This window comes from Engystomops pustulosus, chromosome 7 (assembly GCF_040894005.1).
Source record: "Engystomops pustulosus chromosome 7, aEngPut4.maternal, whole genome shotgun sequence".
Taxonomy (NCBI): Eukaryota; Metazoa; Chordata; class Amphibia; order Anura; family Leptodactylidae; genus Engystomops; species Engystomops pustulosus.
Window position 1 is genome coordinate 62,684,835 of NC_092417.1, and position 27,209 is coordinate 62,712,043.

At 42.5% G+C, this 27,209-nt stretch overlaps 1 protein-coding gene and 1 long non-coding RNA gene across 2 annotated transcripts in view; one reads left to right on the forward strand and one right to left on the reverse strand.

Moving 5' to 3' along the window:
- The first annotated feature begins 3,772 nt into the window (after window positions 1–3,772).
- DLK1 (delta like non-canonical Notch ligand 1) overlaps window positions 3,773–27,209 on the forward strand; it is a 47,470-nt gene continuing 24,033 nt past the window's right edge. Inside the window, exons 1-2 of the mRNA XM_072116193.1 lie at window positions 3,773–3,910; window positions 4,012–4,097. Coding sequence (XP_071972294.1) covers window positions 4,034–4,097 — 64 coding nt within the window. The 5' untranslated portion in view covers window positions 3,773–3,910; window positions 4,012–4,033. The remainder of the gene's footprint in view (window positions 3,911–4,011; window positions 4,098–27,209) is intronic.
- LOC140069918 (uncharacterized) overlaps window positions 3,775–27,209 on the reverse strand; it is a 64,757-nt gene continuing 41,322 nt past the window's right edge. Inside the window, exon 2 of the long non-coding RNA XR_011848877.1 lies at window positions 3,775–4,296. This is a non-coding gene — a long non-coding RNA (uncharacterized lncRNA). The remainder of the gene's footprint in view (window positions 4,297–27,209) is intronic.

The following is a 27,209-nucleotide window of genomic DNA, read 5'->3' on the forward strand; positions in this document are numbered from 1 at the left end:
CATTATAAGACTGTCGGTTCCTACTTTAAACCTACTTTTAGTTGGTCTAAACTGTGCGCCAGAATTTTGGGCCTACGGATGATTTCCTGCAAATTGCGCCCTTTTCTGCAGAGGCCACGCCCATCTCCAAGAGGCCATGCCCTCTTAATCAAACAAGTTGGGAAAGTGCCAAACTGTGGTGCAAAGCATTTTAGACAAAATGGCACAAAACCATCAGAATAGTGGCACAAGTGCATTTATAAATCCCCCCAATGAGCTATTAAATTTACAGCATATAAGAAGAATAAGATTGTTCCACCATCAAGAGCAAAACAATAACAATCCAGTTACATGACAAGAATCTGCATAATTAGGTATATGCTAATAATAATAAGTCAAATTTATGTATAGGATTAATTTCTATAAAATTATGATAGTTTCATGTTCAAAGCTGTAGTGGAGCTGTGTGAGATATCAAGTCTGAAAGTCAAAATTTCGAAATATTGTTACCTTTGTGCTGTATGTACCAAAAAGTAGAGCAAAATTCAGAACCACCTTGTGAAATATAACTCCACTATTATTGCTTTTATAGCATTGAAAGGGTGAGTTGCAGCTTGACCTTAAACAACCGATCTTCAGCAAGTGTGTCCACATCTATAAAAGCAGAAGTTTTGGAAGTTTGCTGGACTGGAGTTTTCAGGCATCGGTTTACACAATTCCAGGAAGAAAAGGCGTCAGCACTGTCAACCCAGGATCTATGACTCAAACACTATGATTTGAGCTTTACCACAGTGTGAAGCATCTGATCAGCGGAGGTGCAGGGTGTTACAACTTCACTAATCAACTTTAAATCACATGGAAAAGGATTTTAAGGAGTTCTAAGGACTAGATAGTTTTTGTTATGTTTTGAGAAACATAAAATTCTAAGGGCATGGAGCTCTCTCTTTATCTAAACATATCTAAACACAAAGTACTGTACTTGTGCATATTTATTGCAATTGCCTTGGAGCAATGATTACAAATCAACGCATAAAAAGAAGCAGTATTATTCTTTGGGTGAAATATCTCTTTACTTTCTTTACTGCTTTTATAGTGGTACTACACTTGCACATCCAAACATCACCAGCATAGACATAAAGTGATGTGTAAAAATAACACAATGCACTCTTAACCGGTGACCTTGCCTGATTCTACATCCTGATCAGAGTTGCATAAAAGCACAATTTTAAATGGTAGATCCACAAATCTACTCTATAGAATGTTCTATAAACAGGGGAATTTATTAAAGGAAATCTACCATAAAAATAAAGTGGGATAGACCAGAGATTTACTTGTAGATCCAGGCACTGTAACTGTGGTAATCTTCTTATATGTTTTACTTTGGGGGCAAAATTACTATTTTCGCTACTGTAGTGGCACTGTTAATATAAATATAGGCTTCTGTCAGCGCAATATTACTATATTGGATACTTTAGGGTTGCCATACTATAACTATATTGGATACTGTATATTGGCACTGTTACTATATTGACTACTGTTGAGCACTGTTACTATATTGACTACTGTGTTTACATAATAGGGATATCTAGGAACAAGAGAACAGCTTTAGGTTTTGAGATGATGGGCTACGGGGGGCATTGTGACTATATTATTATACTATTATTATTATATATTGTAGCAGTACTATTAATATATTGAAAAAAAATACAACATGAAAAAAGCTTTATTGACAAAGAATTGTTGTTAATTCCCCAATATGTTGTAAGGTCCCATTACTTCTTCCTATGTGGGCAGATTTGACATGAGTGATGGACAGCTGAAACAGTCAGTGCTGGGGGCAATGTCCATTACTCCCTTTATATTCTGTCCAGTTCCTTCAGATAGTGCTAGTTATTGCAGTTCTTCTTGTCAGGATTTGAACCGGCATCCTGTGGACTTTCTAGTCACTTCTCTACCACTGTGCTATGTGGCCTGATTATTTTAATGTGTCTTTTTGTTGCTGGTGTTTCTGCTTTACCTGCTGGTGTTTCTAAGTCAGCTGTGTTAATTATGCTATCAGGAGTAGTCAGGCTCCAATTTTTGTCATTCAGTATTTGCTAAGTATTGTTGTGTCTGCAGCTTATCCCTGGCTCTGTTCTGTAGAAATATCTATATTTACTAAGTAGCTTGTTTCTTTGACTGTGGTAAGATATTTTTTGAAGTTTGTCTTTTCTCTCACTGCTTTCCTGTCTGTTCCCCTTTATCTGTGTTTTTTTTTTATAGGGAGTGTTTTTTGGACCTGTTCTGGTTGTTACCCGCTATTTCTGTCCTCTCTATGGCCCTTCTTGCTGTATTCAGTCTCGGTTGTGTGTTTGTGTTCATGCAGGGATTGCTTGTTCGACGAGTTTTACCTGCAGCAATTGTTTTGTTAGTGGGGCCCAAATTTGGTATACCAGATCCTACAAATTTACTACTATCTATCTGGGAAGGTCTTCATGTTCAGAGAGAGAAAAGTTGTTTTCTGAGCTAGCCTGGGTAAGTTGACCGTCACCCCCAGGCAGGGACTAGATTAACCATAGAGTAAGGGACAGTTTTCCCTTACCTGTTTCCGTAGTTCTTGCTGCTCTCTTTATATGGTTTCCTGCTTCCTTGTAAGCCGTGACACTTTTCTTTTGCTTCTGCTTTTGCTATTTTGCTATCTGGTGTATTTGACTTCAGCTATGTCTATCGGTTTTTGATTATGTACCTTCTTGGTTGTGACCATGTTTTGTCTGACTCTGTCTGTCTGTGTCTGTTGTTTGTTCACTCTCGGTGTGACCTAGCTTTCCCTGTCTCACATTTATGTTTATGTTATTGGCTTGACACTTTTCTGTGTACTAGTTTGAATACTGGTCTGGTTCTCTGACCTCCTGTTACCTGTCCACGCCACCATCCAGCAGATGCCAGACATAGTAAGTCTTCCATGTCACCTTGTAGGGTCTCTGAGGGCCATTAGTTCCAGATAGCTGCTTCACCTTCTTAGAATGGTCTTATCTGCTGTAGGCAGAGCATTAGCTGGGTTTGCAGGGTTAGTTCACCACCACTTACCCAGTCTGACAACTTGTGCTAAGTCTACTTGTGGCTGTGCTGTTTGCTGGACAGGTTGTGACACTTATGTTTGTGATATGAGGTAATAGTATAAGATGGGAATATAAGGTGCATGGACCCAGAACAATTCCCAGTCAGGGGCCCCTGAAATCTCTTGAAACACAAGTAAAGACAGCTGACAACTGACAAATCCTCCATACCGCACCACACAGGAGAATTAACATCCCTTGTATTAAACCACACAGGAAAGGTGTATTTTTTGGAAGAAAAAAGCATTTGATTTGCTCTTATGTTAATATTAAGCTCTCTCCCAGGTATATTGCCCCAGTTCAAATTTGAATTTACATCCAACATCACTGCCTTTTTTTGGGATACAGATCCACTTCATGTTTTGTGAGGAGCTTAGTGAGTGAGTAGCAGCAGAGTAGGAGGCGTGCTTATTGTGAGCCGTGGAAAATAATCCTTAGTTCAGTTGTTGCCGTGAAGAGATGGAGTGGTTCTGGCTTGAGAAGAATTGATGCTGGGCAGCTCAGGCGATGGCTTCTCATTATCTGCTGCTTTATGATTGCGGAGCTGCATGAATAGTGAATCGCTTTGTTTTCTGTAAGGCTGGAAGATTCCTGCTGATTCCTGGGATTCATTGGAGTAAGACATTACACTTCTTCGAGAGCAACTGATTTGAAGAAAATTTGGGCATCTGCTCTGCTTTCTAGTTTTCCAATGAACTAGTGAGCGAGGGCTGGCATCTAAAGAGCATTAAATTAGTAGAATTCTAGAAGTTTGGCTAAAAAATCCTTGAAGGGCAAAGAATGGAGAAAAAATAGTGGTGACTTGATAATAATTACCATTGGGCACAGTAATTAAGGTTAGTATTGCTATGATGCCACCCTTGTGCCAACGTAGTCATTTTCAATAGCATTGTGACTAATACGGGTCTTGGCTGCTAACACGTGTGTTGTGTTTCAGGTTTCTCCAGGAGCAAGTGGTGATGGAGCAGCCAGTTTTACTGTTGTGCTTCATCTTATGCCAATCTATAGTGTCAGCCACTCAAGGTAAATATACCTTTATGATGAATTTCATTTTTGTATCATTATTGTCTAGCAACCTGTGGCTCTTTTGCTACATTGAGACTATTATTCACATCATACAGGGGATGATAGGAATTGTCAGGAGTGATAGGAATTGACAGGAGTCACAAAACCAAGTAGTTCCGCTGCATGCCACTAACTATCCACGAAGAACTTTTAATTTCTGAAAAAATATTAAATACATATTTATTACTAATTAACTCCCCTGTGTTATGTTGAATCATATCAGAGGGTTAATGTGAATCCATTGTTATTAATTATACAACTAATTGTAAGGAGATGATCTGGTAAATATGTGATTTTTAAATAGGATGTTCAGCTAGATATTTGCTCTGCTATGTCCTACAGATAAGGGTTAACATTAATGTGGGGATAGTGGGGGAAACTGATGTTCAGTACAATATAATGATTGGTTATTAGCAGTTATTCTTTATGATTTACCTTGTACATAATATCTATAGCCTGCACTTACATGATACATTGTGCTCGTCTGCAATGATAAAACAGGACTACTGCCCATAGAAGTACTATTTCTATACCTGTATGGTAGAATATAACAATCTCAGAGAAATAGCAGTGTATATTATCGCTCTCTGTACAGGTTATTATCATGCATAAGATATAATCCTATAAGAAATATGGTCTTGAGAGACTCATTTATTGATAATTACATCCTAACAATGTCTGGAAAATAACCTTGAATAAGATATAGCCCTTTATGGGAAACAGAGCCATTAATAAATTACCTTGCATAGGATAATCCCTGTATAGTATATAACCCCATATACTGGGAAATAATCTGACACAGGATATAACACACTAAAAGAAATTACATTAAGGTGTATTTAAGTCTGCCTATTTATGAACAATTGCATCCTGTTTCATATACCTATACCTGTCATCTACATGCATGATATCCCGATGCCTATAATTCTGCATTATTATATGAATTGCCCCATGAGCTTTGCCTCTTTATCCAGTGCATCAATATTTTGCTGTTGTACGCTCTTCATCATAACCTTTCATCCCATAATTCTGCCAGCAGCAATGCTACATGAGAGTCCTGCTGAGTGCCTGCACTACTCAGTCCCCTGGTGATATATTGTATAGATACATTTATCTAATTTTTGCCTCCTCCCTGACTCCCACTGGTAACTAATGAAGTATTGAATTATGTAATGATGTCTCATTAATCTTAGAAATCCCAATATAAACAGTTAAAGTGTGTCCACAGTGTCCATACAATCTGATACAGGGTATAGAGAGACACGTGCTGCGTAATAATAACCCTACAACACCCCATGAGTGTCATACATGGACTCTATTTAAATCAGTAAGATCCATTCATGACACATGTGTTGCAGATTAAAAATCCCCAGCATGTCGATCTCTTCTGCAGATTTTCTTCTCTAAGGTGAAAACCCACAGGGGAACTGCAGATAAATCTGTATATCAGCCATGTTAATAACCATATGATTTTCTACAGTTTTGGGGGGCGATGGTTATGGAGTACACACTGTTGTGGGATATCCCTGTGGATATATTTTTGCGGTGTGTGATCCAAGATTTGATGAGGTTTTATTAATTTTAATGTATATTTGTTAACTCACTTTGCTCTGACTAGTAAAAAATGTATTTGTGTTATTAATAATCATCATACACTTAAATCACATCAAATATTGACACAAATCTCTCTCCTGCCCTGATGTTTGCTGTAATTTATCCAGGATTATGAAGATGTGATATAATTATAATAAACCCATCTGGATCTCTGCTTCCTGTGTTCAGTGACAGCAAGTAGAGATCTTGAAAATGGTACCACAGGGAAAGAGGGATGACTATATTATTTCACAAGACGTCCTAGAAGCCGAGTGGACAATACATTCATGGGTTTGTTTTGAAATGTTATATTAATATAATGGTGTAACTAGTAACCATGGGGCTCCATAGCAAAACTTAGAATATGACCCCCTCAACTGCACATTTCACAGTACAGGGAAAACACACTCAGTGATGTCACAGTACAGATATTTTACACATGGTGATGTCACAGTGCAGGGAGAATACACACAGTGATGTCACAGTACAGATATTATACACATGGCGATGTCACAGTGCAGGGAGAATACACACAGTGATGTCACAGTGCAGGGAGAATACACACAGTGATGTCACAGTACAGAGATACTACACACAGCGATGTCACAGTACAGATATTATACACATGGCGATGTCACAGTGCAGGGAGAATACACACAGTGATGTCACAGTGCAGGGAGAATACACACAGTGATGTCACAGTACAGAGATACTACACACAGCGATGTCACAGTACAGATATTATACACATGGCGATGTCACAGTGCAGGGAGAATACACATGGTGATGTCACAGTACCTGGATAATATACACAGTGATGTCACACTACAGATATTATACACATGGCGATGTCACAGTGCAGGGAGAATACACACAGTGATGTCACAGTACAGGGATAATACACAAGGTGATGTCACAGTACAGATATTATACACATGGTGATGTCACAGTACAGGGAGAATACACACAGTGATGTCACAGTACAGGGATAATACACACAGTGATGTCACAGTACAGGGAAAACATACACTGTGATGTCACAGTACAGGGATAATACACACAGTGATGTCACAGTACAGATACTATACACATGGTGATGTCGCAGTGCAGGGAGAATGCACACAGTGATGTTGAAGTACAAATAGAATACAAACAGTGCTGTCAAAGTACAGAGATACTACAAACAGCACTTTTACAGAACAAATATTATACACTTAGGAGGACATTTACTAAGGATTTGGGAAACTTCACTAAAAGTGCTTTTTCCATGTATAATGTCCGGTGCTTCAGATTCATGAATATGGCGCTTCCCTGCACTGGCCCAACAGAGTTCACCAACTTTTTTGCGGTGCACCTTTAACATGGGAGGAGATGAGCAGCGCAGACGGCCGCGCATGTAGGGGTATGGCTGCTAGGACCACCACCTATTACTAGAATGGGAAATTATGATTTCTGTCTCCCTCCAATGTACACATATAGGAAAAAAAGCAATGCTATTCAGTTTGAGCGCAGCATTGGACTAGGTTCCTCCATGGGATTATGGGAATCTCAATGGAATGAAGATAAAGTTTGGGTTTATACACCCTTTCACATGTCTTGCAGTCTTTTTCTTTAATGAGTCTAAGTATTTAATTCACAGGTATTTGCTGACAGTTTTTTAAAATCTATTGCTTGGAATAAGATTGGTTGCTAGAGAATAGCATCACATGACTTTTTTAAATAAAATAGTGGCTCAGACTATTTGGACCCCAATGGGTAGAAGTCCTGGTAAACTAGTATATGAGGCTAGCAATAATACTCTATAATAACACATAATTGGTGTTACATAGCTGGGTGATAATTTAAATGTTGCCATTACACCTACCTCAGGATTTGGCATATAATGGGATATATACACTCACCGGCCACTTTATTAGGTACACCTGTCCAACTGCTCGTTAACACTTAATTTCTATTCAGCCAATCACATGGCGGCAACTCAGTGCATTTAGGCATGTAGACATGGTCAAGACAATCTCTTGCAGTTCAAACCGAGCATCAGTATGGGGAAGAAAGGTGATTTGAGTGCCTTTGAACGTGGCATGGTTGTTGGTGCCAGAAGGGCTGGTCTGAGTATTTCAGAAACTGCTGATCTACTGGGATTTTCACGCACAACCATCTCTAGGGTTTACAGAGAATGGTCCGAAAAAGAAAAAACATCCAGTGAGCGGCAGTTCTGTGGGCGGAAATGCCTTGTTGATGCCAGAGGTCAGAGGAGAATGGGCAGACTGGTTCGGGCTGATAGAAAGGCAACAGTGACTCAAATCACCACCCGTTACAACCAAGGTAGGCAGAAGAGCATCTCTGAACGCACAGTACGTCGAACTTTGAGGCAGATGGGCTACAGCAGCAGAAGACCACACCGGGTGCCACTCCTTTCAGCTAAGAACAGGAAACTGAGGCTACAATTTGCACAAGCTCATTGAAATTGGACAGTAGAAGATTGGAAAAACGTTGCCTGGTCTGATGAGTCTCGATTTCTGCTGCGACATTCGGATGGTAGGGTCAGAATTTGGCATCAACAACATGAAAGCATGGATCCATCCTGCCTTGTATCAACGGTTCAGGCTGGTGATGGTGGTGTCATGGTGTGGGGAATATTTTCTTGGCACTCTTTGGGCCCCTTGGTACCAATTGAGCATCGTTGCAACGCCACAGCCTACCTGAGTATTGTTGCTGACCATGTCCATCCCTTTATGACCACAATGTACCCAACATCTGATGGCTACTTTCAGCAGGATAATGCGCCATGTCATAAAGCTGGAATCATCTCAGACTGGTTTCTTGAACATGACAATGAGGTCACTGTACTCAAATGGCCTCCACAGTCACCAGATCTCAATCCAATAGAGCATCTTTGGGATGTGGTGGAACGGGAGATTCGCATCATGGATGTGCAGCCGACAAATCTGCGGCAACTGTGTGATGCCATCATGTCAATATGGACCAAAATCTCTGAGGAATGCTTCCAGCACCTTGTTGAATCTATGCCACGAAGAATTGAGGCAGTTCTGAAGGCAAAAGGGGGTCCAACCCGTTACTAGCATGGTGTACCTAATAAAGTGACCGGTGAGTGTATATATAGCTGGGGGCCATGGGGTATCCATGCTAGGATATCTGATAGGAACATCTGTCATTCAGAGCTTTGGGTGGCAATTTTGTAGGATGACCAAATTCATTGGCACCCAACTAGTTCATTTTGTATTTTAAGGAAAATTCCCTTTCATGTTTCTGATTGTTGATATCTGAAACCCATGAATGTATTTTAACAACTGTTTAGGTGAGGATTTTCTGTAATATTCCTGTATCTTTGTATCCTATGGTGAGATGACACTTAGTTTCTGTCTTTCGCACTAATTCTCAGAATTAATGAAACAGGATGAAGCTGTGAACTGATGTTAAAAATACCACTGTGTTTCCATAGAACTCTAGGTGACAATATTAACTCTCTGTGCAGCAGTCACTGTTATTATGGCAGGTTCTGTAGATAGTAATTATAAAATCTGGTAATACATTGTTATTGGCTTTTTTCCATCTTTCACTTACTAAGAACAAATATTATCAGACATGTTACCTCCTGTTGACGGATTTAGCATGCTTTGGATTTTTTATTCTAGTTAAATAAGTTGTCCAATATTGGAAAAGATTATGACCAATTCAAGGGATGTAAAATCATAGACAACTGATAGAAGGAGAGCCTTGGCGAGTTGAGAGGTCCCATTCACATTAGATGGTGGTCTAAGTGCACCTAAATCAATACAGACTACTGATGCCTAATATGTATGGGAACCCATAAAAACTCTCTTTTAAATTACACATCAATATCTGAGGCTCTCAATCCATTAATAACCATGGATGCTTATTAATATAACTGAGCGCATATTCATGTCTTTAAAAGGGTTGTCCACTTTCAGCAAATAATCAATATTGTTTGTGTAATTAAAAGTTATTCAATTTTCCAATATACTTTCTGTATCACTTCCTCACTGCTCTCCAGGTCTGTGCTTGCTGTCAGTCTATAGGAAGTTTCAATGTTTACTTCCTGTGGATATATACTGGTCCAGGGTCATGTGATGTCACACAGGTGCACAGGTTAGTATACAATAATCACAGCTGTGTGTTATACCGAGCAGTGCAGTGAAATTACTAGTTTATATCCATTGGAAGTAAAAAAAAATTAAGCTTTCTGTAGAATCATAGCAAGCAGAAATCTAGAAAATGGCGAGGAATTGATATAGAAAATTGTATACTGTAACTTTTCATTACACAAACAATGTCAATGAAAGTGTACAACCCCTTTAAGTTTATTTAGGCTTCTTTCTTCTAGGGCTTCTTTATTTCTGCCTTTTTTCCCTATGGACCAACCAAAGATTTAAAAAAACAGAAGATAATCAATGCAAGTCAATGGCTCAGTGAAAACTGTAAAGTTTGCCCTTGTGTAGTCATTTGACCTTATGCACTAGGTTACAATATGTGAATATTACATAATTATTAGGCACACACAGATTTCCTTTTGTGTTATGAGAGGCCCTAGAATCGAAGGACATTTTCATTATCTGTGCTGAGATTTACAGAATGTTGCCATCCAGCAGTAGAAATAATAATTGGACTTCTGCAGGTATTTATAGTTCTGCTGATGACAACCTATGTGAGGTCAAGGGGAGCAAGGTCAGGAGGCTGCAAACAAGCCAAGTACATAAACCAGCAACTAATAGAGGCAGAGCTCTAATTAGTTATAATTCTACTTATAACTGCCACTATCCAATACTCGTAGTAGAAAAGGAAGAAAAAGCAATCTATTCATTGTTACAATGCTTCCACTAACAATAATGATACTCTATACTCGAGTATAAGCAGACCGGTGTATAAGTGGAGACCCCTTATTTTAACACAAAAAAATGGAAAAACCTATTGACTTGAGTATAAGCCGGTCCCCTTTAATATATAGCCTGCCAGCCCATGTAGTCTATAGCCAGCCATGCCCCTTTAGTCTATACCCTGCCAGCCCCTATAGTCTATACCCTGCCAGCCCCTGTAGTATATAGCCAGCCAGCCGCTGTAGTATATAGCCAGCCAGCCCCTGTAGTATATATCTTGCCCGCCCCTGTAGTATATATCTTGCCAGCCCCAGTAGTATATAGCCTGCCAGCCCCCTCTAGAATGTAGCCTGCCCCCTCTAGTATATAACCTGACAGCCTCCTCTAGTATATAGACTACCAGCCCTGCCTCCAATATAATGCCTGTAGAGAAAAAAAAAGTGTGCTCACCTTCCGAGCCCCATACCCACCTATCCCCCCACACATTTTTTGTGTGGTGAAAAACTTGGCTTATACTCGAGTATATACGGTATATTGATAATAACTAAAATAACTGTGGTAATACAGCAGTAGTGAAATAACAAAGCCCTATATGTTTAACATTACAGTACAAACATCACAAAGCCTAAAAGATTGACTACTGGATTTTGTTTTTGTGTCCACCATTTTGCTAGGTGTAATATTTGGCCATCAACATGTAATTTTTAAGGGAAACTAACAGATTGAAAGTTAGGTTATTAGTAGAGATGAGCGAGTATACTCGTCCGAGCTTGATGCTCGTTCGAGTATTAAGGTACTCGAAACGGCTCGTTGCTCGGGCGAGTATTTCCCCTGCTCGAGATCGAGCATTTAATAAAACAAACACAGTGAAGACCAATGAAGAATAGAATAAAAACAGTGAACACAGTGAACACAGGATCATTTAAGTGAAGAACACAGTGAAGAATAGATTACAGATGTTCGGCACATCTGCTTACTTGTCGGAAGATACACGCGGAACGGGGAGACATCGCGCACCAGGGAGACATCGGGCGCAGCAGGGAGACATCGGGCGCAGCAGAGACACATCGGGCGCAGCAGAGACACATCTGGCGCAGCAGAGACACATCGGGCGCAGCAGGGAGACATCGCGCGCAGCAGGAAGACATCGGGCGCAGTAGGGAGACATCGGGCAACAGGGAGACATCGCGCGCAGCAGGGAGACATCGGGCAGCAGGGAGACATCGGGCAGCAGGGAGACATCGTGGAGACTTCAGTGGAAGAAGAGGAGCGGATCCCGGGACAGCGTATCTCCCGACAAGTAAGCAGATGTGCCGAACATCTGCAATCTATTCTTCACTGTGTTTTTCACTTAAATGATCCTGTGTTCACTGTTTTTATTCTATTCTTCACTGTTCTTCACATCTGTTAACTTGTCGGGAGATAATATACGCACGGAACAGTGAAGAATAGATTGCAGATGTTTGCATACATCTGATAACTTATCAGAAGACATTCTTTTTCAATTAAATAACACATTTTATTCCTGAACCATGGTCCCTTTGAAAAATGCTCGAGTCTCCCATTGACTTCAATGGGGCTCGTTATTCGAGACGAGCACTCGAGCATCAGGAAAAGTTTGTCTCGAATAACGAGCACCCAAGCATTTTAGTGCTCGCTCATCTCTAGTTATTAGTTAACAAGGGGTGTGGCCATGTGCCTTCTCTCAATGTTTCCTTTCCCCATCCATTTATACAATGATTCTCTTCCTAGGAATAAATATGTTATAGAATGCATAAAACAGGGGCACCAGTAGGCAATGACCCACCCCTAGTGCACCAAGTGAATTTACACAATGATAACATGAGAATTTTCTCTGAAACAGCAGATTATTGGGAAACAATAAAGGTATGGAAAATGTATAAAGTATCCTACAGAATTTCACTTGTGGGATGTGACAGCTGTTAAACTTCCTGCAAGATTATTATTAGAGATGAGCGAACATGCTCGTCCGAGCTTGATGCTCGGTCGAGCATTAGCGTACTCGAAACTGCTCGTTGCTCGGACGAATACTTCGCCCGCTCGAGAAAATGGCAGCTCCCGCCGTTTTGCTTTTTGGCGGCCAGAAACAGAGCCAATCACAAGCCAGGAGACTCTGCACTCCACCCAGCATGACGTGGTACCCTTACACGTCGATAGCAGTGGTTGGCTGGCCAGATCAGGTGACCCTGGGATAGACTAGCCGCTGCCCGCGCTGCTCGGATCATTCTGTGTCTGGATGCCGCTAGGGAGAGAGCTGCTGCTGGTCAGGGAAAGCGTTAGGGTGTTCTATTAGCTTACTGTTAGGCAGGAGTGATTCTCCAAGAACCCAACAGCCCTTCTTAGGGCTACAATAACGTTCTACTTTTTTTTTTTTTTATTTGCATCTAGTACCATTTTGTGAGGAATTAGCAGGGGGACTTGCTACCGTTGTGTTTAGCTCTTAGTGGCACACATATCCACCTCAAACACCAAAGTGGGAAAATTTAGTAGGGGTTGGATTTCAATTAGGCACAGTCTGCCATTTGTCCTTTTTTATTTTACGTTTATTTTGTTTAATAACTCAGTGTCATCTCATCTGGCATATTAGTGTGCTTTCATACTTGGCTAGAAAATAGCCGTAGGAGAATCCAAACGGCTTACTTGCGCCTACAGTAGCGTTATATATTTGATTTCTGGTTGATCTGCTGGTGGCTGTACTTGCTGCAGTGCATCTACTAGCCAATTGTGAGCAATTTGTAGTGAGACTTGCGACCGCTGTGTTTTGCGCTTAGTGACGCACATATCCATTGCAAAGACCGAAGTGGGAAAATTTAGTAGGGGTTGGATTTCAATTAGGCACAGTCTGCCATTTGTCCTTTTTTATTTTACGTTTATTTTGTTTAATAACTCAGTGTCATCTCATCTGGCATATTAGTGTGCTTTCATACTTGGCTAGAAAATAGCCATAGGAGAATCCAAACGGCTTACTTGCGCCTACAGTAGCGTTATATATTTGATTTCTGGTTGATCTGCTGGTGGCTGTACTTGCTGCAGTGCATCTACTAGCCAATTGTGAGCAATTTGTAGTGAGACTTGCTACCGCTGTGTTTTGCGCTTAGTGACGCACATATCCATTGCAAAGACCGAAGTGGGAAAATTTTGTAGGGGTTGGATTTCAATTCGGCACAGTCTGCCATTTTTCCTTTTTTATTTTACGTTTATTTTGTTTAATAACTCAGTGTCATCTCATCTGGCATAGTAGTGTGCTTTCATACTTGGCTAGAAAATAGCCATAGCTATAGGATAGCATCGTTTGTTTTTAAAAACTCAAAAACACAAAAAAAAACAAAAAACACAAAAAAAAGTAAAAAAAAAATTAAAGTTATAACTCTCATTTTAAAAATGTTTAACCCGAGGGCTAGGGGTAGAGGACGAGGGCGGGGACGTGGGCGTCCAACTACTGCAGGGGTCAGAGGCCATGGTCCTGGGCGGGGTGAGACACCACCTGCTTATGAGGGAGCAGGGGAACGCCGCAGAGCTACACTCCCTAGGTTCATGTCTGAAGTTACTGGGACTCGTGGTAGAGCACTGTTGAGGCCAGAACAGTGCGAACAGGTGATGTCGTGGATTGCTGACAATGCTTCGAGCAATTTGTCCACCAGTCAGTCTTCCACGCAGTCCACCCATGGCACCGAAATCGCCACTCCTCCAGCTCCTGCACCTCAGCCTCCTCCCCCCCAGTCTGCCCCCTCCCAGGAAAATTTGCCATTTGAACCGGCATACTCTGAGGAACTGTTTTCTGGACCCTTCCCACAGCCACAAACCACTTGTCCGGTTGCTGCTGAGCAATTTTCCGATGCCCAGGTTTTCCACCAGTCACAGTCTGTGGGTGATGATGACCTTCTTGACGTAGTGGAAGTGTGTAAAGAGGTGTCCGACGATGAGGAGACACGGTTGTCAGACAGTGGGGAAGTTGTTGTCAGGGCAGGAAGTCCGAGGGGGGAGCAGACTGAGGGATCGGAGGATGATGAGGTGACAGACCCAAGCTGGGTTGAGAGGCCGGGTGAACACAGTGCTTCTGAGACGGAGGAGAGTCCTCGACCAGAACAGGTTGGAAGAGGCAGTGGTGGGGCCAGACGGAGAGGCAGGGCCAGAGCTGGTGCATCAGCGCCAAATGTGTCAACTAGTGAAGCTCCCGTGGCGAGGGCTCTTGCGGCGAGGGCTAGATCTTCAGAAGTCTGGAGGTTCTTTAAGGAAACACCGGATGACCGACGGACTGTGGTGTGCAACATTTGCCAAACCAGGCTCAGCAGGGGTTCCACCACTACTAGCTTAACTACCACCAGTATGCGCAGGCATATGAATGCTAAACACCCCACTCAGTGGCAACAAGCCCGTTCACCTCCGGCCGTGCACACCACTGCTCCTTCCCCTGTGTCAGCTGATAGTCAGCCCCCTGCCCAGGACCCTGCCACAAAAACCCCATCGTCGCCTCCACGATCCTCCACAGCATCCACCAGCGTTCAGCTCTCCATACCCCAGACGCTGGAGCGGAAACGCAAATATAGTGCAACCCACCCGCACGCCCAAGCCCTTAATGTGCACATCTCCAGATTGCTTAGCCTGGAGATGCTGCCCTATAGGCTAGTAGAGACCGAGGCCTTTCGCAACCTCATGGCGGCGGCCGCCCCTCGGTATTCGGTCCCCAGCCGCCACTACTTTTCCCGATGTGCCGTCCCAGCCCTGCACCAGCACGTGTCAGACAACATCATCCGTGCCCTGACCAACGCCGTTTCTGACAAGGTCCACCTGACCACGGACACGTGGACGAGTGCTGCCGGGCAGGGCCACTATATATCGCTGACGGCACATTGGGTTAACTTGGTGGAGGCTGGGAGCGAGTCTGACCCTGCGGCTGGTCATATACTGCCGACGCCGAGGATTGCGGGGCCTACCTCAGTCCAGGTGTTTCAGGCCTACTATGCCTCCTCCTCCTCCCACCCCTCCTCCACCTCCTCCTCCGAACTACCATCCGTGGGCACGGCGCCATCAGTCGGTAGCTCTAGGCACAGCAGCAGTGCCGTCGCTAAGCGACAGCAGGCGGTGCTCAAACTGCTGAGCCTAGGCGATAAAAGGCACACCGCCCAAGAGCTATTACAGGGCATCACGGCGCAGACTGATCTGTGGCTGGCACCGCTGAACCTGAAGCCAGGCATGGTTGTGTGTGACAACGGCCGTAACCTGGTGGCGGCTCTGCAACTCGGCAGACTGACACATGTGCCATGCCTGGCCCATGTGTTAAATCTGATAGTTCAGCGTTTCCTCAAGACATACCCCAATCTGTCTGATTTGCTCACGAAGGTGCGCCACATCTGTGCGCATTTCAGGAAGTCCAGCACAGATGCTGCCACTCTCAGGGCAGCGCAGCGCCGCCTCCAACTGCCCGCTCACCGACTGTTGTGCGACGTGCCCACGTGGTGGAATTCAACACTGACCATGTTATCCAGAGTTTACCAGCAGCGCCGAGCCATTGTAGACTGCCAGATGTCAACTTCCACCAGAACTGGTAGTCAGGTCAGTCAGCTTCCTCAAGTCTACAATGAGGAGTGGACGTGGATGTCTGATATCTGTCAGGTGCTGAGTAACTTTGAGGAGTCAACACAGATGGTCAGTGGCGATGCCGCCATCATCAGCCTCACCATCCCGCTGCTTGGCCTGTTGAAAAACTCTCTGATCAGCATGAAGTCGGAAGCTTTGCGCTCGTCACAAGAGACGGGGGAAGAAGATTCCCTTGTTGATAGCCAAAGCACCCTCAGGTCTGTTTCTCAGCGCATATCGGAGGAGGTGGAGGAGGATGAGGAGGAAGAGGAGGAGAATGTTGGCGAGACACAAGAGGGGACCATTGTTGAGTCCTTCACTGTTCAGCGTGTATGGGCAGAAGAAGAGGAGTTGGAGGAGTTGGAGGAGGAGGAAATGGACAGTCAGGCCAGTGAGGGGAGTGAATTCTTACGCGTTGGTACTCTGGCGCATATGGCAGATTTCATGCTAGGCTGCCTATCCCGTGACCCTCGCGTTCAAAGAATTTATTCCAGCACCGATTACTGGGTGTTCACTCTCCTGGACCCACGGTACAAGCAAAATCTTGCCACTCTCATCCCTGCAGAGGAAAGGAGTGTGAGAATGCATGAATACCAGCAGGCCCTGGTGCACAAGCTGAAACAGTATTTCCCTTCTGACAGCGCTAGCGGCAGAGTGCGTAGTTCTGCGGGACAAGTAGCGAGGGAGAGTAGGCGAGCAGGCAGCTTGTCCAGCACTGGCAAGGGTACGCTCTACAAGGCTTTAGCCAGCTTTATGTCACCTCAGCAAGACACTGTCACCTGTCCCCAGTCTCGGCAGAGTAGGGCTGATCTTTACAGAAAGATGGTGAGGGAGTACGTAGCTGACCATACCATCGTCCTAAATGATCACACAGCTCCCTACAACTACTGGGTTTCAAAGCTGGACATGTGGCACGAACTGGCGCTGTACGCCTTGGAGGTTCTTGCCTGCCCTGCCGCTAGCGTCTTGTCCGAGCGGGTTTTCAGTGCAGCTGGTGGCATCATCACCGATAAGCGTACACGCCTGTCGACTGACAGCGCTGACAGGCTGACGCTTATTAAGATGAATAAAGCCTGGATTTCTCATAATTTCCAATCTCCACCGGGTGAAGGAAGCTCAACCTGAATAATTGATCCACTCCTCCTCCTCCTCATTTTCCTCCTTCTCCTCCACTTTGTACAGTAAAGCAGAGGAAACTGGCTATTTTTTGACAGGGCCCACTGGCTCTAGCTATAGTACTTTATGCATTTAATTTTTCTGGAGGGCCACCGACCCGGTCCTCTGTTTTAAACAATTTTTGGGAGTGCCACATACAGGCACTCAATCTATTCAATTTTTCTGGAGGGCCACCGACCCGGTCCTCTGTTTTAAACAATTTTTGGGAGTGCCACATACAGGCACTCAATCTATTCCATTTTTCTGGAGGGCCACCTACCTGCTCCTCTGGTTTGAAAACTTTTTGGGACTGCCACATACAGGCAGTCAATCTATTCCATTTTTCTGGAGGGCCACCTACCTGCTCCTCTGGTATGAAAACTTTTTGGGACTGCCACATACAGGCACTCAATCTATTCCATTTTTCTGGAGGGCCACCTACCTGCTCCTCTGGTTTGAAAACTTTTTGGGACTGCCACATACAGGCACTCAATCTATTCCATTTTTCTGGAGGGCCACCTACCTGCTCCTCTGGTTTGAAAACTTTTTGGGACTGCCACATACAGGCACTCAATCTATTCCATTTTTCTGGAGGGCCACCTACCTGCTCCTCTGGTTTGAAAACTTTTTGGGACTGCCACATACAGGCACTCAATCTATTCCATTTTTCTGGAGGGCCACCTACCTGCTCCTCTGGTTTGAAAACTTTTTGGGACTGCCACATACAGGCACTCAATCTATTCCATTTTTCTGGAGGGCCACCTACCTGCTCCTCTGGTTTGAAAAATTTTTGGGACTGCCACATACAGGCACTCAATCTATTCCATTTTTCTGGAGGGCCACCTACCTGCTCCTCTGGTTTGAAAAATTTTTGGGACTGCCACATACAGGCACTCAATCTATTCCATTTTTCTGGAGGGCCACCTACCTGCTCCTCTGGTTTGAAAAATTTTTGGCACTGCCACATACAGGCACTATCCAAATTAAATTGTCTCCATAGCAGCCTCCACACGTTGTCTCCATTGCTACCTCCAAAAGTCGTCCATATAGCTGCCTCCATACATCGTCCCTTTATCAAACGAGGTGTGTCAGGCAGAAATTTGGGTTGTTTTCATGGATTCCACATCAAAGTTGTTAACTTTGTCGCCACCCTGCTGTGTTATCCACAAAATATACTGGCAAACTTTTATCATTTACCGATTTTATTTCAGCGCTTCTTGCGCATCTGTTTACATTCCCCTCACCCGGCATATCCTAAACTTATAAGAACGCTACTACACTTGATCTTATACAAAAGGTTCTTAGAAGTGCTGTTTGGGGAGTAGCCTAGAGACAGGGGCTTGGATTGGCGAAAGCTCGCCTGGCAGCGGAGCGCCAGCTCCATGCCAAGATCCAACTAACATAGTTTTAACTGCAGCACCTTTAATCTACTACTAGTTCACTGCCTCCATACATGGTCCCCTTATCAAACGAGCTGTGTCAGGCAGAATTTTGGGTTGTTTTCATGGATTCCATGTTAACTTTGTCGCCACCCTGCTGTGTAATCCACAAAATATACTGGGAAACTTTTATCATGTAGCGATATTATTTGAGCGCTTCTTGCTCACCTCCTTTGGTTCCTCTCTGCCACCCATTGGTTTGAAGCCTGAGTCCATTTAGGGTATGTCGCCATGCCACTCTCTAGCCTGCCGCTGCTGCCGCTGCCTCTGCATGCCGTCCCCTATAGTGTCAGGGTCAATTATTGGATGTTTTAGATGCTATCTAGCTTCATTCTGTCACTCTGTCATGGCCATGCTGTTGCCCATAATTTTGGCATAATGGTGCGATTAGGCAGCCTCAGAGGCATCCATGCATGCTGCCCCTGCTGTTTCCTGTCCATTTCCGTGGTGTTTCCATCCTTTTCTGAGGTTCCCAGGTGTTTGGCCAAGCTTCCCTGTGCAGAGCCTTGGTCCCCTTGAAAAATGCTCGAGTCTCCCATTGACTTCAATGGGGTTCGTTATTCGAGACGAGCACTCGAGCATCGGGAAAAGTTCGTCTCGAATAACGAGTACCCGAGCATTTTAGTGTTCGCTCATCTCTAATTATTATTCTTAAGACTTATATTACTATTTCTATTTAGAATTTCACAACTGATATCTTAAAACATATTAGATTCTATTGCTAATAAAAATGTATAAAACAGCAGGAATATAAGAACTGGTGTTTTATTTAGTGCCAATATGGTTATTGCTTTTATTTTGCATATTTATATTGTTATTTCTACTAGTATTCTTCTAATAACCACAATTCAAACAATATTATTATGATTAACAATTACAATTTAATAATTAAACATGAAAATTGTAATTGTTATTAATTATAAAATAATTAAGAGGGTACTCCCATCCGGACATTCACATTTAATTTATCTGCTATATATGTACATTTCTTCAATTCCATGTGTGAAAATAATTTTCATAAATGTATCCATGTTGTCCCTTAGAAATAAGATAGCTATCCTTGGATACAAATCCCCCGACACCCTGACAGCATTGCCACACATGCGCCATCCAGACCTGTGCGACCAACTTGATTCAGCGGTTGCCGGACATGCAGTAACATCTGGCCATTTCATATGCACAATGTGTTTCTTTGTGCAATCACTCCAGCAGCAGTGGTTGTATCCAAGGGCAACAGTTTCTAAGAGACAACATGGGTACATTTATGGGAAATAATCATCACACATAGACGTTTCTTTTTTTTAACATCCATTTGAAGAAATGTATACACTCGAGTGTAATCCGAGTTTTTCAGCACAAAAAAAGGATTGGTTTCTATTCTACTTCCTGCCCTACCCAGTTGCTTGCCTAGCAACATTTGAGAAATAAACGGACCATTATTTTGCGGTACCATTGACTTCTAAGGAGGTATGTGGTCTGTATGTGAGAAAAAAACTACTGCATGCTGCTTTTTTTTTTCTCGCAGCACGCACATCTGTGAAAAAAATGGACATGAGTACAGATCCATCGAAATCCATAGCTATTCGGAAAAAAAAAAAAGGATAGCATACTGACATCAAAAACACCCTTCTGAATGAGTCTTACCTGTAACAATCCCTGAGTTTGCTGGCTTCCTATGGACTCCTATAGGAAGAACCTAGATTGCATTTTAGTAAATGTATGCTGTATTGTGTTTCTTGTGCGAGAAATATACAAATATAAATTTTTTGGCAACTGTGTGGCTGCTGCAGCAATTTAAGTCCAGTTACAGGCAATCAGTTTGGCCATTTATCACTGTCAAAGTCTGAGATCTACACTATCAGTCATGTATTTAGGAACCAGCTTGATGAGACAGTCAAGTAGCAATTTCTGTTCCCTTTCCTTTGTGTACTCCTAGTTACCTCTCTGGCCTCTGTGACCTCTGGTCAAGATCTCTGGATGTTGGTAATTTACTGAACGTCATATAAATGTATATATAATTTACTAAACTTACTTAAAGGGGTATTCCAGGAATCAGCATAATTCATATACAAGTGGGCACTCAAAATATAAGCTAATGTGTAATTAGTTGTTATTTAAAATTTTGCTCCCCTTAGCAGAAAATGCTGATGACATAGACTGCAATGAAGAATTAAAATGCTACTGGCCCTTTAATCAGTCCGTTAATTTCCTCCGCGCGGTCCGTTACAGGACAGAAGATGGCTGCTGGTCACATGTCCACATCACATGTTCTGCACCTGCCTGGGCAGGTCATGTGATCACCACTACGTTTGGCTGTAGTCATTTGGTTGCACTGCATCCAGTATGGCCAGTGTTGTGGTGATGGCAGTTACACATCATTACTATGGTAACAGTGCAAGAAAGTCTGTTACATCATCACAGGGAGCAGAGCATAAGAGGGAGGAGGAGTTACTGAGAACTAAAGTATCATGGGACTTGTATTTTCCAGTGGCGGCCATCTTAGTGATAACTCCACCTACTTTAGAGAGGCCATAAATTTTGTAAATCATAAAATCAAATTATTTAAGCTCCGTTTTGTGACTAATGACATTGAGTATTGTTGTATTAATTTATTTATATCATCATGAGTTTTTGTGTCAGACGTTCATATTCCCGGAATACCCCTTTAACTTATATTGCACTTTGAGCAGAAATACTAATATTTTATATTGCCCTTTGAGCAGAAATACTACTTTATGTAAGGAAACCCCATATATCCCTGTGACGTTTTCATATACTTTGCATTTCATTTGAACAGAAACATTTATTGATGTAAGGATATTATATTCAGAGTTATTTTTACATATGTTTATAGTTCTGATTTTATGTACTTATTACGTACTTATATTACATTTTAAATATTACATTTAAAGCCAAGAAGTTTGGAACCGATCCTTATTAGTGTCCACTCCCATATATAAAAACTTTAGCCCAAGGCTGCACAGATCAACATTTGATTCATTAAAGGCGTTTGCAATTAAGTTTAAATGTTATTTCTTGTTCCGAAAATTATGAAAATCCAATTGTCACATGGATGGAAAAAAAAGTTGTCTGGAATTACACTTCAAAATACAGGCAGTCCCCGGGTTACATACAAGATAGGGTCTGGAGGTTTGTTCTTAAGTTGAATTTGTATGTAAGTTGAACCTGTATATTTTATAATGGTAGCTCCAGACAAAAAAAAATTTTGCCCCAGTGACAATTGGAGTTTAAACATTTTTTTGCTGTAATGGGACCAAGGATTATCAATAAAGCTTCATTACAGACACCTTACAGCTGATTATTGTAGTCTGGGACTATAGTAAAGCATTCTGAAAGCTTCACCAGAGGTCAGAGGGGTCTGTCTGTAACTATGGGTTGTCTGTAAGTCGGGTGTCCTTAAGTAGGGGACCGCCTGTATACCTGTTTTGACTTACAATACATACATTTAATTCAATGCAGGTACCGGTATTATTATTTTGGCATTCTTGGGTCGCATTACAACCAGTGGTGAGAGAGGCAGGGCCCCACAGCAGATTTCTGAATGGGGCCCCACTTAAATACAGTATATGCATCATATACACAGATATACAACATATGCACATCACATATACATACATAAACATTTAGAGCATATACACATAAACAGCATATTCACATCCAATACCCCAGATGATGGGGCTCCCCTTGCAGCTGCTTTGGTTGCTACCCCTGTAGTTATGCCCCCTGATTAAAACCAGAAGCACTGTTGAAGTTACTATTAGTAACTTTAGGTCAGTCATTCTGGTACAGTTTCTAGTGCTATACAGGTATTATGGCACAGTTACTATGTGGGAAATCTGGCTCATAAAAATATCTGTGTTGCTCCGGGTTGGCAATGTAAATTTTTAGGGAACTGTAGAGAACACAATTGTTAGTGAGCACAATTATTTTTTAATCAAAAATGACTATTTATGCACTACTAAATAAATTAAGGTCCACAAAATAGAGGACCTTCTATCATTGATCCAGTTGCTGCAATATCATACACAAACAATGGACACATGTAGCACTGTTCCTGAAAACAAGCAGAACCATTATTTTGGAATTTTTAATTTGATCACAAATCCTTGGGATAGTCATCAGTCTAAAAAACATTGAACGGCTGTTTGAAGGCCCTGCAGTTGGAACTGCTTCCCCTTACAGGCCTGTGACATTGGGAGAGATGAATCAAAAGTATTGAAAAGTCGAGTTAATACTAAACTCTTCCGCTTTTTTGGATCATTGAGTAACATTAATATGGCTTACCAACCTTACCAAACAATCTTAACCCCTTAATGCCAAAGCCACTTTTCACCTTCCTGACAAGGCCCATTTTTACAAATCAGCCCTGTGTCATTATAAGTGGTTATACCTTTGGAACGCTTTAACATATCCAAGTGATTTTGAAATTGTTTTCTCATGACACTGTGTACATCATGTTAGTTGAAAAATTGTTGTGGTAGGTTTTGCGTTTATTTATGAAAAAAATGATATTGATGAAAATTTTGAAAAATTCTTGATTTTTGAAATTCGAATGTTCTACTTTTTCCACACATAGTCATAAAAGCAAAATAACTTGATAGCTAACATTAAGCAAATTTCTGCTTTATGTCTCCATGGTTTTTTTATGAATCCTCTCATTTTTGTAAGATGCTATGGTGCTTTGAACTATAGGTTCAAACACAAAATAACGCTAATGAGGCATCTGCTCAGGTATCAAGAAGCCTAAATAAAAGTAAAACCCCATAAATTACCCCATTATAGAAACTACACCCCTTAAAGTAAGTAAAACAACGTTCATGAAGTTTTTTAACCCTTTAATTGTTTTACAGGGGATTAAGCAAAATCGTATGCAATTCGGAAATTTTCACTTTTTTGGCTAAATGAATGTGTTTTTCAAAAAATGTACAAATTCTCAGTATTGGATAAAGTATCAAAACGCTCCTAAGTTTGATACCCAATCTCTCCCATGTATAACAATACCCCGTATGTGGTGGTAACCCGTTGTATGGGATCACGCCAAGGCATTGAAGGGAAGTTGCGCCATTCAGAGCAGATTTGCATTGTCACTTATTAATGGCTATACAAACTTTAATTTTTTTGGCAATTTGGACAAATAAGGGCTTATTTTGTGCGACATAAGTTGCACTTTACAAATACTTCATTCTAGTTGGTCATTAGCTTATTGATGAGATTTTATTAACTCTTGAATGTATGAAGGAAAAGAAAATAGTAAATTCTGGTTTCCCTTTTTTTGGGGCCGTACAGCATACCATAAAAATAACATATTGGGGGATATTTATCAGGACCTCTGCGCACCGCCAGCTTATTGCTAGCTTTTGCGATTATTTTCCCCAATCCGCCACCTTCATGCCAGTGAGGCGTGAAGGGGGGGTGTGGCCGGCCGAGCGGGGGGCGCGGCCGGGCGGGAGTGGGCCGGCGCGGGGCGTTACTGTCCCCGCGCCTGCGCACTCGCTGCTGCCGGCGACTTTTCATACGTGAAAAGTCGCCGGCTGCGTTTTTTTCTATGCCAGGCCCTGCCGTGGTAGACTAGCACAAATAAGCTGTGCCAATTCCAACCTGGTTTAAAGGTTGGAACTGGTGGAATGTGTGTCCATATTCACCAAGAGGTCAAAGCCAGATCACTAGCGGGGGGAATTTTAAGACTGGCATTCTAAATGCTAGTCTTAATTATTTCCACTCATAGGGGCAGATTTATCAAGTGTTTGAAAGTCAGAATATTTCCAGTTGCTCAGACACTTGATAAATCTGCCCCATTATGTCTAATGCACGATAGTAAATCTGATGTAAGAATACTATGCCAGAATGTGGAGCATTTGCTAAATTTATGTTGCATTGACTTTTCCCCACAAAGCCATATCCACGTTTTTAAGATTGCACCCCTTTTGTCGTAGCTAGGCTACATCCACACAAATGTATAGGGGACGTATATATACGTCCTCCATACACTTCTATGGCCTCATGGCGTCATACAGAAACGGTCCGGTGCAATATTGGTAAATTACCTAATATACTGCCCCCCACACCAACACACATTACAAAAACATGATTTAAAGTGGCAGCCCCACTAACTATACCCGGGTACAGGAAGGGGGATATGTGCGAGTCCCAGAGGTGGGAAATTAATATCCTTTGGATATGTAAAAAATACTATTCATGAGAATGTGTTGTTGGCAAAAGGTATGTCTGACATAGGTGGCCTTGTGGTCCCTCCTTGTGGTGGTGCCATGATAGGGCAGAAAATGTGAATTTTGGGGGAGAACTCCAAATGTGGTGTAAAGGAATAAACAACTCTTTTATGTTGTTTTATTAATATAATTCTTTATTTAATATAGTGAACTATTTAGATGGGGCCAGAATTAGATTGGAAAGATTGGTGCTTGTCTCCATTCAAAACCTTCCTAATCTTTTTTCACTAAACGGACCTTTTGCCCCATCCCTTACTCCACCCTCACATATTTCAATTTTCCCCATAGTGCACCCCATCTCTCCCTCACATAGCAGCTACCTCATATTGTGCACATTGTGGACATCTACTAAGACTTGCTACCTCTGGTGCTGGCGGTGGTCTTGGGATGTGCCTCTGCTGCTGCTAGTCTCCTGAGGCCTCAGGCCTCTAGTGGCCACAAGCCTCTGCTGCTATCAGGCCTCCACAGACCTCAGGCCTTGAGTGGTCACAGGTTTCCACTGGTTACAGGCCTTCAATCTGGTCACAGGCCTCCAATGGTCTCAGGCTTGTTCCAGCAGTCTCTACAGCACATACCGCTGCTGCTTTGGATCCAGGGACACCACCATCACTGCTTCAGATGCAGGGACACCTCCGCCACAGTCTGGGATGCAGGAACACCTCCACCACCACCTGGGATGCAGGGATACTGCCGCCTACGATGTTGGGACACCTCCATCGCTGTTGCCCGCGATGCTGGGACACTGAGCCGGCTGTGGCTGCCATTGCCTGGGATCCTCAGGGGAGCTGGAGACTGAGCTGAACTCCGACACACCACCTAGTCTCCGAGGTGCCGCTGCTGGGTCTCTGCTGCGTCCTCATTGTACTGTTGCAGGTACTGGGTGAGTGGGCCAAAAAAAAGACCCAATGAAAACCACGGAAAGAGAGGGAATTTAGGGGGAAATGGGAGGAAAGGAACTAGAACAAACGTACAGGCAGCCTATCATGGCGCCATCTTGAGATGTTTGTCTGGGATAAACAACCAACTGTCCTGGAGAGTGAAACAGCAGTGAAAAAAACGCTGGATGTTACTGACCTAGAGGTACAGCAAATATGTGAGACTGACTGTGCTGCCTATACCCATGCACACAGCACTTTTTATATCTTCAGGGACCACTGCCATGGTCTAGCAGCTTGAGTCACAATTGCTGCCCTTGTCATGTGACAAAGGATTACATGTTAGAGCTAATTCACATCACAGTTATGTGAGCAAGTTCACCAGTTCTGTGTGATTGACCTTTCTTGATTCTAATATACAATAACTGACGCAACAACTGATGTGAACTGACCCTTATATTACTATTTGGTGGGTTGAAGAGTTCACTTCAGGCAGAAGAGCCAGTGAGGTTGTCCATTTGCTACCTGCAGAGAGCAGCAAATGGATGAGTAAGACTTCATATCAGATATTTCTTTTGTGGAAGGGAAAGTGCTTTTTAAGAAAGGGGTGTTATAGTTACAATACAATTCTGCGATGAAATATATTTCTCTTGTGTTCAGTGAGGATTTATTAAACATAAAACTATACAAATAGATTTCATAAATATTAATGATACTTCCTTGCCAAATTTTAGATTAGCCCATTATAAATTTACTTTCATACATGGGAGTCCAAGCTTCAAAACCTGAAAGTGACAGCCCATTTGAAGGTTTATGGAGCATAATTCATCCCTCGCTATAGAGACAGGAAGCTAATGATGGTTGGCAGTGGAAGCTATTGCATTATATCATGTGCTTTCCAATGAGAAGGGCCACTGAGCATTAACTGCAACCTGGAGGTAGATTCAGCCCTGTTTGGGTCTTTCACATAGACTGTGCTCACACCTATTAGGGGTACATCAGGGGAGTTGTGTCCCTGAATCATTAGGAAGCTGGAAGAGATGACAAAGCTGGAAAGCTTTTCCCCACAGACTCCACCAGTTAGCCTAGACTAGTAAGCCACTAATGATTACATCTAGGAATATGCCACATTATCAGCAGCAATCATGGTAAATTCAGCTGAGTCTCAAAAATGGGAGAACTTGTAAAAACTCTGCATGAAAATAGGCATTTCCCAGTTATATATTTGTTTCTAAAGGCGTTACTGTAAATTAAGTTATGTGTAACAATAAGAAATACTCATGAAGGAAGAGAGGTGCAAAAAGCT